This window comes from Staurois parvus, unplaced genomic scaffold (assembly GCF_062004578.1).
Source record: "Staurois parvus isolate SC_StPar_1 unplaced genomic scaffold, SC_StPar_1.0 ptg001680l, whole genome shotgun sequence".
Lineage (NCBI taxonomy): Eukaryota > Metazoa > Chordata > Amphibia > Anura > Ranidae > Staurois > Staurois parvus.
This window is the reverse complement of record NW_028319476.1, coordinates 62,501-77,713: the sequence shown is the minus strand read 5'-3', so window position 1 is coordinate 77,713 and position 15,213 is coordinate 62,501. Positions and strand designations below refer to the sequence as shown.

Genomic DNA, 15,213 nt, shown 5'->3' with positions numbered 1-15,213 from the left:
CTTTCCTACCGCTCCATTTCCGCCACCCCCCCCCTCTGCCAATCCCTCCACTGGCTTCCGATTGCGCAACGGATCAAATTCAAAATCCTAACACTGACGTACAAAGCTGTCCACCATACTGCCCCGTACTACATCACTGACCTAATATCCAAGTACCGCCCAGCACGCACACTCCGCTCCTCACAAGAGCTCCTTCTCTCTAGTTCCCTGGTCTCCTCCTCCCATGCCCGCCTCCAGGACTTCTCCAGGGTGTCACCCATCCTCTGGAACTCCCTGCCCCAACCCATCAGATTATCACCTACTCTCTCTCCTTTAGGTGCACCCTGAAAACCCACCTCTACAGGGAAGCCTACCCCACCCCCTGCTAACTTGCCGACCTCCTCCACTCTTCCTACCACTCCATCCCCCACAGCTATCTCCTCCTGTGCCACCATCCCCCCCCTCCTAGATTGTCAGCTCGAAAGAGCAGGGCCCTCAATCCCCTCATGTTTTGCATTGTATTGGTATTGTTCTGTCACATGTTCTGTCCCCCTTTGTAATGTACAGCGCTGAGCAAACTATTGGCGCTTTATAAATACTGTATAATAATAATAATAATAATAATAATAATGTTAGGGGCCTGAATAATGCGATCAAACAGGCCACGGTATTCCAATATTTAAAGGGTGTTCGTTCTCAGATCGTACTTTTGCAGGAGAATCACCTGGATGTTAGTAAGACACTGGCCTTGCGAAAGCCATGGATGCGTGTATTTCATGCCTCTTATTCCTCCTATGTTAGAGGTGTATCCATCCTTGTCAGTAAGTCGGTTCCTTGCACCATCCATCGAGTGATCTCTGATCCTGGAGGGGACTATTTGGTTCTAGTCTTGGACATATTTCAAACCAAATTGGTCATTGTGTTTATGTACCTCCTCCGTTTTACTCACAGTTATTGTATTACATGCTTGTAGTTTTGGCACCCTTCCTGCATCTCCCTCTGGTCATGGCTGGGGACTATAATGCTATTTCGGATGGGCAGTTGGATACAACCAATCCACTTCACTCCTCCTCGGCAGAGCTGTGTGCTTGGTCCTCTGCAGCACAAGTTACAGAAGTGTGGCGTTGGAAAAACCCTGCCTTGAAGAGATTTTCCTGCTTGCCTGCTACTCGTACAACTGTGTCTAGGATTGACCTAGCTTTTTCCACTACCCCATTTCTAAATTTAGTACAGGCGGTTTCATATTTGGCTGCTGGTCTTTTGGACCATGACCCACTGCTTCTGTTCCTTTCCTTAGCCACTCGGGTTGGGGGAAAAGCGTGGAGGCTGTCACCAGGGTGGCTCCAAACAGACAGAGTAGTTGAGCAAGTTGAGGTTCCTATGACCACCTTTTGGGACATTAATCCCTCAGTTGCAGAGGAGCCAGTGGTCTGGGATGCGTTTAAGGCTGTTAAAAGGGAGAAGGGAGTAGAACTCCAGTTATGAGAATTTGCAGAAGGCGGAGAGGAGGTATGAGGAGGAGTATGTAGCTTTGTCTACTGATTCCACTTATGCAGCTTTGATGGGAGCCAAACGCAAGCTCTCTTTGCATGATGCCAATTTGGCTCACAGATCACTCCTCCATAAGGCCACATCTATTTTTAAGAGCGATAAAAAAAATGGTTAACTGTTGGCTATGCTGGTTGCTGATCAGAGAACACAGGTCAATATCCCTCGTATCAGATCTCCGAAGAAAGATTCGGTCAGGGATCCCACTGACATTATGTCCATTTTCACAGAGTATTACTCTGCCCTGTATGCTCCGATTTCTTCTTATGATATTACTCAGTTGGAGTCTCTACTATCCAGTCTCCCATTGCCTTCTTTGACAACTGACGAAAAGGAATGACTGCATGGGGATATCACTGTGAAGGAATAAATTCCTTTCCCCCAAAGAAGTCACCAAGGCCAGATGGGTTTCCCGTTGAATTGTATAAATTGTATTCTGATACCCTTGTCCCAAGACTACGGTCTTTGTATGCCTACTGTTTTACTCATGATAGCCTCCCCTCCTCCATGCTTGAGGGACATATGGTGCTCCTTCCTAAACCAAGTAAGGACCCCATGTCGTGCTTCTCTTACTGGCCAATTGCTCTGCTTAATGTGTATCTCAAAATCCTAACTAAAATCTTGGCCACTAAATTATCTACGGTTACCTCTGCCCTTGTTACCATCAATAAAAAAAAAAAAGCTTTAAGCCAGGGAAGTCGGATACGAATCTCCACAGACTTTTTACACATTTGCAGGTTTCCCATGCGCAGAATTGCACCAGGGAGGTGCTGTTGCTGGACATTGCCAAAGCATTTGATTCGGTTGACTGGGAGTATATGAGCTTAGTATTGAGCAGGATGGGTATTGGCCCCAAGTATTTTAAGTGGATCTCCCTTCTTTATAGCAGACCCAGGATGGCCCTTAAGATAGGAACTTCCATCTCTTCCTCTTTTTCCGTAAGTAGGGGGACCAGGCAGGGGTGCCCCCTTTCCCCCTTTTTATTCTCCTTAATGATAGAGCCACTGGCTGTGGAGTTGAGGTCCTCTCCAGAGCAGGGAGCATTGGAGGTAGGATCCATAAAAGAACATGTGGCCTTATATGCAGACGATTCTTTGGTTTTTCGATGAGACAAAGGGCCCTTGCTTTAAGTGGTACTCCGTATCTTGGATGAATTTGCTACATACTCAGGCCTCCAGGTGAAATGGAGCAAATCCATAATTTTGCCCTTAGACCCCGGGTCTAGAGCTGCAGTGGATAGCTCTCTGCCACTTCAGTGGGTTACCCAATTCACTTATTTAGGAGTCCGTGTCTCGGCCAGAGTAGCTGTTTCCCTCAACTTACAACCACTGATTAAATATTTGAAAGGGAGGGTGGAAGAGTGGAAAAATTTCCCTTTGTCTCTTATGGGGCGCATTAATTTTCCTAAAAAGAAGATTCTTCCTGTTTTCCTATATTTTTTGTGTCACTCACCCACATAGGTTCCCCGTGCGTCTTTTCATAGGGCCCATGGTATATTCAGTTCATTTATTTTGGGCTCTGGGCTTTGCACACTCTAGGGGTCAAGGGATGGATTTAGCCCTTTCAGACCTGTTGTTCAAATACTATTTGGCTGGGCAGGATGTTTGCACGTCGGTGGCTTCTGGGAGATGATGGGGACTCGGCCACGGTTCCAAGTGGCCATATTGGCATCCTACAAGAGCTTGAGACTTCTATTTTATAGGGGTTCTGGGGCCAACTTTCCTCTTACCACTACAATGCAGACAACGATCAAGGCTTGGGACTCTATCCACATTATATTATCCCCTACCTCCTCTTCCTTCCCCTCTGTAACCTCACTCTGGTGGAATTCCAAACTACCCCACTTTGCATCCATACTGCATCCCATCATATGGGCCAAGATAGGTATAAAGACGTTGGGGGATATTACCCAGGGAGGTGGATTATTGGCCTTTGATAATTTAAAATCCAAATTTACCCTTACTAACCCCTATCTTTCTTTCTTAGGTATCTGCAACTTAGGCATGCATTTGTAGCCCAGTTTGTCTCCATGTGGATAGATATACAGCCATTTGCTCTAGAGAATACAGTTGTGTTCAAAAGATTGCATACTCTTGCAAAAATTGTGAAATTTTGGCATTGATATTGAAAATATGACTGATCATGCCAAAAAGTGCTCTTTTATTGAAGGATGATGATCATATGAAGCCATTTATTATCAAATAGTTGTTTGGCTCCTTTTTAAATCATAACAACAGAAATCACCCAAATGGCCATGATCAAAAGTTTACATACCCTGGAATGTTTGGCCTTGGTACAGACACAGAAGGTGACACACACGGGTTAAAATGCCAATTAGAGGTTAATGTTCCACATCTGTGGTTTTCTAAATTGCAATTAGTGTCAGTGTATAAATAATCAATGAGTTAGCTCTTACGTGGAAGCACTGACTAGGCTAGATACTGAGCCATGGGGATAAGAAAAGAACTGTCAAAAGTCCTGCCACTGTCTGAATTATATAAAGAACTGTTTCCAATTGCTCCTCCGGCAGTGACCAATGGCAGGGCAAAGTGGGTTAAGGATGTTCCGGACCTAAATAGGGAAGACTGGGATGATATGTGGCGCTTCCCCTTTGCTCGTTTGGTGTCACGATAGAGATTGTCTAATTCAGTTTAAGTTCTTAAGTAGAATTTACTTTATGCCAGCAAAATTGGACCAAATCTATCTGCAGGTGTCCGCAGAATGCTGGCACTGCTTGCATTTTGTTATTGTCCTGGGGCAAAGGATTTTTGGAAAGAGATTTTGTGGTTCATCACCAGTGTCCCAGCTCTACCTCTTACATTAACGCTTTTGGTATGTCTATTGGCAGAAGGTCTGGTACCTACCAGGACCCAATGTACTCGGCTTAGTTTATTATTTTATGCTCAAAAGGCTTTGATCTTGCACTGGATAAAAACCAATGGTGCCATCTCTGACGTTTTGGAAAGGGTTTGCCAATAAAGCTATGCCATTTTTTAAAGCTACTTATTTGCGTAGAGTTTATCCCAACAAGTTCCAAAAGGTAGGGCAGCTCTGGCTAGACAGTTCATCCACTAATGCCTGAGGGGTGGATTTATCCAGGTTTTTTTTTTTACATCTACCTTTCGTTTGGTCCAATGTCCATGTACTATTCCTGGTTTACTGTATGGTCCTGACACTCCGTAAAATATGGCAGACTGGGTATATAAACTGGGTCAGTAATTATGCAGCAACCACAGCCTTAGGTGTTAACTCTCAGGGAAAATGAGGTCTTGTTACCCTTCTGGGGGTACATCATTCATATGTTATGTATCTCATGGGGATGTTGCCTGGATAGGGAGGGGAAATTTTGTTTTGCCCACAGGCCTCCGATTGTATTGTTGTCAGGGTTTTTTTTGTGGTTTTTTTGCCTGTACAAATGAGGCCTGCCTGGATATGCAGGGTTGTGTGTTTACTTTTTTTTTACTTTTAACTACTGAACTAAACTAATAAAAAGAAATTTACAAAAAAAAAAAAATTAAAAAGTGCAAAGTTAAATCAACTTCTTCAATAAATTATGTGGTGATAAATTCCACCAGGAAAATCTGATGAAGTATCCCACTACATGGAGATGCACTCCTTATCAGAATGATCAGACCTCTAAGGTATAGGAGGTTAATCTAGCATGAAGACATCTAACAGGCAAAGTATAAGGGGGTGATACTAATACCTAAACACTTTTTATCTTATTGCAGGGAATGCATTAAGGTAAAGAATGTTTAGGCTTTTGGACAACTTTAAAACAATGTCAATGGCTTAGAGCTTGACAGCTATTTTATCTAAGGGAAACTCACAGAACAGGGCAATTTGAGGACTGGGGTTGGAAAGTACTGCTGTATGGGTATGCAGGAAACCTATTGGAGCAATTTACTAAAAGCAAATATGCGGTTCACTTTGCAAGTGAAGTTGCACTTTGCAAGGGAATTTCCCCAGAGCACAGTGAATGAGATGAAGCTCTGCTGGACTTTAATCTTCCAATCATGTACAAAAAATGCCTTTTTAAAAAAAAATGTTCCTTGCACGTGGTTAAGTATTCTTTGCAAGGTAATTTTGTCTAGACCTCTGAATATGGTGAAATTATACTTTGCAAAGTGAACAGCCCATTTTACTTTAATAAATCAACCCCATTGTGTTTAAATGCAACTACTACTTCTCTGGGAGAAACCAGGTCAATCCCTGCTTCATAGCAAATAATTCTGAAGGTGGCCATACACTGCTTAAATTCATCCAGTTTAGCAGTTGTCAATAATTAAACTACATCAAATAAGGAAAAATGTTAAAAGGAAATCTGTCAGGTTAAAAAAAAAAAAAAAAAAAAAAAAGAAGATTGCCCACTTGTGCTCCTGAAAATGCTAGCTGCCAGGTCATCATTCTGATCCACTGGCTTCAGTACTTTGAGCCAATGATCCATATCATGTATACAGATAATGGCATGTTCCAGCTTGACGACTCAGAATCTTCTGAAGCTAATAGATGACAATGGAAGCGAAGAAACTATCATTTTTAGAAGCAGGTTTGCAATGCCAGCATATGTAGTTATCCCATGACAGGCTTACATTAAAGAAACAGCAGAAAAAATTAAGGCTGAAATCTGGGTTTGATAAAAAGTTGCCCCTGCAGTGAACCCCCTCAATGCAAGAGTTAAACACTCATTTGGCAATTATGAATAAAGTGAAATACTTAACTTATTGCTCACTCCTACAGGCTCTCTCCTCTACTTAAGATCGGTCACCCAACTGGTCGCAGCTCTCCTGAAGTCATTATATACAATGAAGAACCAGTGATCCTGCATTGTATGTGAGGACACTGAGAACCCACTCACATTTATTTTGTTTTTTACATTTTTTATTATTACAGGTACTTATATAGCACCATCAATTTACTCAGCGCTTTTACATATTTATTGTACATTCATATTAGTCCCTAACCCTCAAGAAGTGTACAATCTAGGGTCCCTTACTCACATTCATACATACACATACTAGGGCCAATTTAGACAGGAGTCAATTAACCCACCAGCACAGCATGTCTTTGGGAGTGTGGGAGGAATCTGGAGTACCCAGAGGAAACCCACGCAGGCATAGGGAAAACATGCAAACTCTGCGCAGGTAGTGCCGTGGTTTGGATTCGAATCAAGGACCCTAGTGCTGCTATGTGGTAGTACCAACCATTTAGCCACTGTGCAGCCCAGGATAGTACTATCTACTAGGGAATAAGTTACGTAATTCACCTTATTTGACATCTAGAGAAAATGAGCATTTTACTCTTGCAGCACGGGGGGGGACCCACTGCAAGAGTAACTTTTTCTGTAGCCCAGAGTTCAGCTTTGATAGACAAATGCTACATTTTGTAAAGATGTTCCCCTCAGGCCCTCTCTATCCATGTGTGTGTAAAAGAGAAAAAAAAAAACAAAAAAAAAAAAAACACCTACCCGAAATCTAGAGGTAAATATATGCAGTTCCAGCTGTGTAACACATGTGCTCTGTGACCCCAAAAACTATATTTGGTTCCATAACTCACTGCCCAGCCAGGGCGATGTGTACAGCTGCTGCTGGAACTAAAAAAAAGGCCTGTGGGAGCCTCTTTGATCTTTATAACAATCTTAAAAACTTATCCTTTAGCTAATCAGTCAAGTAGTGGAAGATAATTTTTGCTGTCTTGCATATCAGCATTCATAACAAACAATGATGACAATCTGAATGTGGCTTTTCTGCTGCCCTGGACATTCATATTCACTGGACCAGATGTTGTAGGATAAAGACTAAAGCAGCACAAAGAATAGCCCTTACACAGCACTACAGTCACCAGGATTAGTCTGCTTCCCCATTTCTAACTTGATGTGCTAACAAAGGAAAACATTTACAACAATAAAGTATCTGTTAAATCAAATCAGCAATACATTACTACATCTCCGGAATCTCACCACTGTTCACTGGAAGCAACATTACACATTCAAAAAAGAGAAATACGCATCATTTCTTAACAGCATTTTATTTGCACTTAACCTAGCAGAATACATGATATAGTGAATACATGTAGGAGATCATGCATCCTTCCAAGCAAACATTTCCATACTTTGGTGCATGCTGGCAAAAATAACCATATACAGCAGTAGCAGCAGTGCCATGGTTTGCAATGAACACAGTGGCAATTGAACCAACATCACCATGAAAGAATGATTCACTCATTCATTTAGAAAACAGAGACTGGTCAGGTGGCCAATTCTAAGCTCCGCACAAAAGTGACTGCGAGGAGAATTGCTTGTGTTGCCACAGCCTCCAGCTAAATTCTTCCCTTCAATTTGTGATCTGTACTATAAAACTAAGTGGAAGATACTGGCAGCACAGGAATCTGCCTTTCAAGAACCTGTAAATTACAAATTAGTACTGCATGCATATATTGCTTTTTTAGTTTTTAAATAGCATTTACAGTAAAAAAAACAAAAACAAACCAGTAGTCAAGAAATACATGTGGTATATCTGGGGACAATATTTTACTGTTCATTGATGACTTCATGTCCTACAGACATGTTCAGTCCAGTGACATTTGCCACTAAAAGGCTAGAATATATATTTTTTAAAAATGCAGAATGAGTCGCACCACAAAGGGTAGCTAGAAAAAGATCTGACTTTTCTGTACAGCTAAGGGCAGTAAGTTATACATGTTGGAAAAAGGTTATTCTTAACTCTTTTCACATAGCCTTATACAGAGAGGCAATTAAAAAAGAACTAAACCCATTGATTTAACAGTTTCAAAAGAACAGTTACAATCCTGACATGCCAGGAAAGCCAACGGTCTCATTTGCTTGTGCTTTCAACCAAACTGCCAAGCCATCAAAGAGCTGGTGTCATAATTGATCATGTGCAGCACAATGGCAGTTGCAGATCAAACAGGGATGGCAGCTTCTTTGGCTGAAAACGATAGGAGGGTTTAGTTCCACTTTAAGTGCATCATAAAAGGTGTAACAAACTAACTATAAGAAAAACTGGTTTTTAGTTTTGGATAAAGTAGGGAAAGGTTAGAGCTCCTTGTCTGGTTTCACAGCTTTCCGGGTCCCCTTTACAGAATAATTTTGTACTATGGAAATCTTTTACCAGACAGGATGTGAGTGAAAAGCTATAACCAGGGAAACGGAAAACAATACAAAGCTGACAAGGGTTCTGAGATTCCTATGCTTATCGTGAAAAAAAACAAAAAACAAAAAAACAAAACAAAACAAAAAAAAGGTACTGTGTTGTCCTAAGGGCCGGTTCACATCAGAATTGCACAAGATCGAGGTCCATGTTCCTGTGTGTTCCCCTGCAGTGTAATTTATGCAGCCCATTCACTTTAATAGTGAAGAGCTGATTCACACGGAGCGGTGTGGTTTGAAGCTCAGGTTTCACAGCTAATCGATACAATAGTTGTTCAGCGGTTCATGTCAGGTTTATATTAGGTTCAGGACAGGATTAGCTCTCAGGATTATCCTGTTCACACATACGCAGTTTAGAAACAGTTGCCATAGAAGTCAACAGCCTGTAATCAGCATCTGAACCAGACCGCACTGCTCAGAAATCATACAGGACTCTTTTTTGAATCCGCACTGCCAGTGCACTGCACATAGGTGAACAGGCACCATAGGAAGCAATGTTTTTTCACAGGTCATGTGGATTGGATGCAGTTCAAACCACATATATGTGAACCGGCGCTAACACTTTATTGGCACAGCAGATCGCAATGGCAGTACATTTTGCTTGTGTACAGAATATGGCCTTTTCAGTGTTCTGGTTTTAACTAGCTCTAACCAAAGCCAAAGAAAAACAAAAATTGGGGTGAGGGGGTACAGATACAGAGGGGGGGAACTAAACCCTCCTATTCTTTACAGCCTAGAAATCTGCTGTTTGATCACCAGCTTCCATGGTGCTGCATATATGATCAAATATGGTTAGATAGTTCAGTGAGGGTACAAACAATTATTCACAGCATGCCTTAAAGCAGAACTAAACCCATTTGTTTGGCGCTTTCAAAAAACAGTTACATTTCAGGCTAGCTGAGAATGCCAACTGCCACATTTGCTGTGTTCTCAACCAAACTATGAAACCATCAAATGGCTGGTGTCATAACTAATCACATGTGCAGAACCATTACAGCACTCAGCACATAAACAAGATAAAGCGTACACACTGGACAAGTCAGCACCAGGGATCACAATGTTTAGTCCTGGTAAGCTGGGTTGTCTACTTCAAAAAAGGACAGCGGTAGTACGCAATTATACTTACACTTCAACACCCTATCCTCCGGTATATATAATTAAATACTTCCCTTGGATGGTAAAATGAGATTTCCATGTCCACAGAATGTGCTCAGCACTGTGACATTCTTCAGTGGGCAAAGCCTCAGACATGCAGTCCATGGAAGTAGACAGGCTGCAATGACTTGAAATCTGTGGGAGGACATATATGGTAGGTGCCCAGTTGTGGGTGAGTGCAGATATGATGCACTTATTCACTGTCTGCACACGGCATGCATTTCAGATCTCCCATTTTACCTTAGCATGGTAAAATGGGTACTGTAACAATGTAATTATTTTTCTTACCTTTCTAGACCTGCTGTGATCTGTATTGCAAATTCATCTGAAGGGCAGCAACTTGCAAGCCATGTTGCATGGAGCTTAGAGTTGGAAAACTGTCAAATTCCAATTATGAATGAACCCATAAAACTTGCATAGATTATCGAAAACACTTGAATAAAAATATAAAGCATACCTCAAGTAAACTTCAGGTAACAGTGCCATTTTAACATTTTGTTTGTGCCTGCCCAATTAGAGTGATATGATCCTTTGGTAACATTTTTATCTACCTGTACCCCATGAAAAAAAAAAATGTATATTTTAATGCATATTTATCTGAGCAGCCATAGTTTATTCTGCAGGTTTTAAATATAAAGCTATATGGCTTTTTTTTTTAAACTAAATTAACTATGAAGGAACAGGGTGGTACTAAAACCACCAATCAAATGCCTGCTATCATTTTCCAAAGTGCTCTATTTAAGTAATAGTTAGAATGTGATTGGTGGTTAGGGCAAGACCTCGTTTTGCCACTGCTCAGGGATTGTTAATTCTTCATTTGCTCTCTCTGCTCTAAGGAAAATCGAACATGCTCTTTTCAGAAGGGAATGCTTTTACCCTACAAAACATTTAGCAGTACAAATCGGGTATTTGTTTTGTGACAAACTGATAAAACAGTCCACTGAATTATCACAACTGCCTGACTAAACTGAAGCCTCATTGTATATACACTGGTCTGCTGGGCATCTTTTCTTTCCCCTACTGTGACCTGACGGCTCCCAGTGAAGTCGAATAGTGTGTACTGTGCCTACTGCCACACATAGTGGTTCAGTCATCAAAGTCTGGAATGTCATCGTATGAGTAACCTCTGTATCCTTTAGAAGCATAATAAGCGATGCGGAGGTGGTAGAATCCAGGCAGAAAGACCAAAATTCCAATGATCAGCACAGGTATAGCCCGTTCATTGCCCTTCAAAAAAAATATTAAAAAAAAAAAAAAGTTAAAATGCAATTGTTTTTGTCTACAAACGGCTCATCCATAGTCACCAGTACCAAACAAACAATGAGCATTTTGTATATAAAGGCCACAGTCATTGATCAATTGAGTGAAAGATGCTACCAGAAACATCTTAAAGCAGCTGGTCATAAGGCAACTGGGCTCCGGACAGCCAAAGTAGCCTCAGAACAGCCATACTCATGGCTTAATGAATTCAAGCAGATTTAAGTAACAACGCTTTAACTGATGTAGAATCTACCTCTGTCTCACAAATATACTAAACTAAAAAGCAAAGCGAGGAATACCTTTAAGCATATGTAAACCCCAACAATACACTCTTATTTGCCTCTGAAATATACCATTAAAAGTATTTTGTTATATACAAGTGCGAAAAATTACCTGCTGATCCTGCCAAAAGTCCTGTGTACTCTGCAGTGTTATCATGCAGTATTTTAGAACTACAGAACCCCCTTACCCTTTGGTATGCAGAAGACGAGAGAAGACAGAACACCTAACAATTCTTGTCCTAGGATGACAACCCCTCTTCTCCACAGATGCAGTACAGTGTTTGAGTATCATCACCCTAGGACAAGAAGTGCACCACCTGTAAGATAATCAGGTGAAAACAAAGGGGGAAAAAAATTGAGAAAAGAAATCATATTCAGCTAGCAAGGCTGGTAAAGCTGCAATATATTTCATTTTGGGGTTTATATTTACTCAGAAAACTAAAATGAAAGGTAGAGAAGAGACTATTGATGACTGCATGTCTACCTTGACAAAACACAAATATGAATGAAAAGAAGATTTAAAAAAAACCTCTTACCCCATTGCTAATGTGTCCAGTTAAAAGGAGGGACCCGATCACAATCAGCAACGTGCCTATCAAAAACAGGATAGTGGCCAAAGCAATGGCTTTGTATGGTATTTTTGGAGGGCTCTTCTTAAACTAGATAGGAATCAGAAAGCATATTTATTTAAAACATTAACATTTGTTTTCCAACTAGAGATCAGTAAAGTGCAAATTAAAGTTGGCTAAAAACAAAAAACAAACAAAAAAAAAAAGTTAATATAACATTTACAGAAATATTTTAAAGGTCTCGGGGCTTATCAGAAGCACAAATATACAAGATAATGCTGTGACTGTATACAACACAAAGCTTATTTCACTGTTCAGATTGTCCTTTTTAAAAGTTATTTCATTACTTTGTTACTTACAGTTACTGTACAAATCATTGTCCATTCAGAAAAGGAAGGGGCTGGTAAGTGACATATTTACCAGCCCTTTACTTTGCTCTCCATCCTGACATCCCCTGTACTCGCAGCTGCTGGCGGGCACAGGGGATGTCAGCATCATTGCGGGAAGGTAGGGGGCACACAGGGGGAAATCAGAAGCAGGCAGAACAAGGAGGGGGGGATCAGTGCGGGGGAAGAAGCAATTACAGAAGGATGCCCTGTGTCTCTTCTGGCAGCAGCTGAAAGCAGGAGGCAAGGACAGTCTTTGAGCTGCTACAGAGAACCACACAGGGCATCCTTCTTTAGTTGCCCCTCCGTCTTGCTGCAATGAATCCCCCTGCTCTCTGGGCCCCTCTGTGTGCCTGGGGCCCCTACAGGAGGATTGGTCATTCCCTCCCATCAGCGTCCCGGCCCTCCCATGTGCACTGATTAAAGTATATGTAAACGCTAACAAATTTCTCTTATTTGTTCCTTTTTGACTGTTAAATTCACCATTTAAAGTGTTTTATTATATCAGTTCAAAAAACGCAAAGAAAAACTAGTTCATCCAGCCAGAAATCTTGTGAGCTTCCAAGCGGACATGACCTAAAAGTAGCAGGAGGAAAGTTCAACACTCATCTTTGGAAGTATTATTTTGATGTGTGGAATAAACTTCCAGCAGAGATAGTAAGTTATAGTAAGTGGATTCAAACATGCTTGTGGTAAGCATAGATCTATACTCAGACAAAAAAAAGCTTGATTGACCACTTATTCCAGACTGTTATCAGGTAGCATTGTTCCCTGCTATCATCCTGGACTACAAAACACCTCCCCTGTTATGGAGAAGAGAGGGAGGTGTTATATAGTCAAAATACAATATTATGCAGTCCCAACACACTCCATGTCCTAGGGTTACAACACTGTTCAGTACGGTTGTCACCCTAGGACATGAGGCGAGTTAATGGAAGGATTACCAGATTAAATTAAAAGGAAAGAAAAAAGTGTGAACAAATAAAACTAATAATATATGGGCAGCACAGTGGCTAAATGGTTAGCACTTCTGCCTGGCAGTACTAGGGTCGTTGGTTCGAATTCCAGCCACGGCACCACCTGCCTGGAGTTTGCATGTTCTCCCTGTGCCTGCATGGGCTTCCTCCGGGTACTCCAGTTTCCTCCTACACTTCAAAGACATGCTGGTAGGTTAATTGGATCCTGTCTAAATTGGCCCTAATATGTGTATGAATGTAAGTTAGGGACCTTAGATTGTAAACTCCTTGAGGGTTAGGGACTGATGTGAATGTAAAATATATATGTGTAAAGCGCTGCGTAAATTGACGCTATACAAGTACCTGAAATAAATAAAATAAATAATAGCTACCACATCTAAGGACTGGTAAGCTGTAATACGAATAGTTTGTCTTGGGTTTAAATATGCTTTAAGACTAGTGATAGATCTTTCAGTCAAAGAGCATTTTGGTTATTGTAGGAGATGTGCCTCAAATCATAAAGGCAGATTTTACAAAAGGATTGTAAAAGGTTTGGGGGCAGGCTGGAATCTCAGGCTTTATTATTTATTATTATTTATTTCAGGTACTTGTATAGCACCGTCAAATTCTGTAATGCTTTACATATATATTGTACATTCACATCAGTCCCTAACCCTCAAGGGGTATACAATCTAAGGTCCCTAACTTACATTCATACATGCACATACTAGGGCCAATTTAGACAGGATCCAATTAACCTACCAGCATGTCTTTGGAGAGTGGGAGGAAACCCATGCAGGCACAGGGAGAACATTCAAACTCCAGGCAGGTGGTGCTGTGGTTGGGATTAACCAACCAACGGCCCTAGTACTGCCAGGCGGAAGCTTTAAAAGTAAAAGCTATGATCGGGGACATTATAGAACCTCTTGGCCACAGTTTTTGTTTTTTTTTTGGCCACAGTTTTTGTTTTTTTAGGTTTTTACCATAGCGCAGATTTACTTTATTATGCCATCTAGCAGTGTATGTGCATTTTTGCAGCTAAATTTACTGAACACTACAAATAATATTCAGTATTATTTAGGCAACGTAAAGTCCGTCAGACCTAGCCCATTTGAATTTATATTCTACTTTAGGAAAAGTCATGAATACATATAAACTAAAGGTCTACTACAAAATTAAATTCCCCAGACATTAAATGGCCCTTCACATCGATGCAGCGTGTTTTAAAGATCTGTATTTACCCTTCAGCACTTAAGAGGATAACAGTTTTTTTCATGTTATATAGGCTGCTTTATCATGTATGTACATAAAAAAGTATCCTGTTCTCTTTGTATTGCTTCCTTTGTGTTCCTGACAGTCCCTCTACTTTCCTAATAACCAACCACACTAGGCAGGAGAGCACAGTGTGGTCAGTTCTCTAGCTACGCTGGGAACTCTGTGTGCTCTCCTCCAATGATCAGACTTTTGATGACAACACCCCCCTGAACAGTCATTCACTGGGAAGGTCAGTGTGCTGCTGTTTCTCCTCCCCTAGCTCTTATGCAGCTGAGAACAAAGGGTATGTGAACACTTATAAGAAGGGGAAAAGAAATGAGTATATTTGTTTTATATCTATATACAAATGTTTTGACTTTCATTTCTCTTTAGACTGAATGGGTTGTTTAAGAAGGTGAGGGTTTACAATCAGTGTAATCGGCTTTTCAGGTGACACACATCAACACAACAGGTGCTGTGTGAATGGGCCCTCAATCAGATTAACCATAGAATGTGGTCTTATGCAGGCCATAGATGGGTCGAAAATCGGCCGATTTGTCGGCCGAAAATAAAATCGGCCGATTTTCGGATCGTTAGTGGGCGATTTGGTCGGCCGTTTTTCGGGATTTTGGCCGTTTTTTTTTTTGGTAAAGTTGG

General features: G+C 41.2%; 1 protein-coding gene across 1 annotated transcript in view; it reads right to left on the bottom strand.

The window, feature by feature from the left end:
- Window positions 1-7,538: 7,538 nt before the first annotated feature.
- The window catches only part of LOC149434773 (transmembrane protein 230), a 12,125-nt gene continuing 4,450 nt past the window's right edge, over window positions 7,539-15,213 (bottom strand). Inside the window, exons 3-4 of the mRNA XM_089663407.1 lie at window positions 11,928-12,050; window positions 7,539-11,077 (exon numbers count right to left, since the gene is read on the bottom strand). Of these exons, the coding sequence (XP_089519533.1) occupies window positions 10,937-11,077; window positions 11,928-12,050 (264 nt within the window). The 3' untranslated portion in view covers window positions 7,539-10,936. The remainder of the gene's footprint in view (window positions 11,078-11,927; window positions 12,051-15,213) is intronic.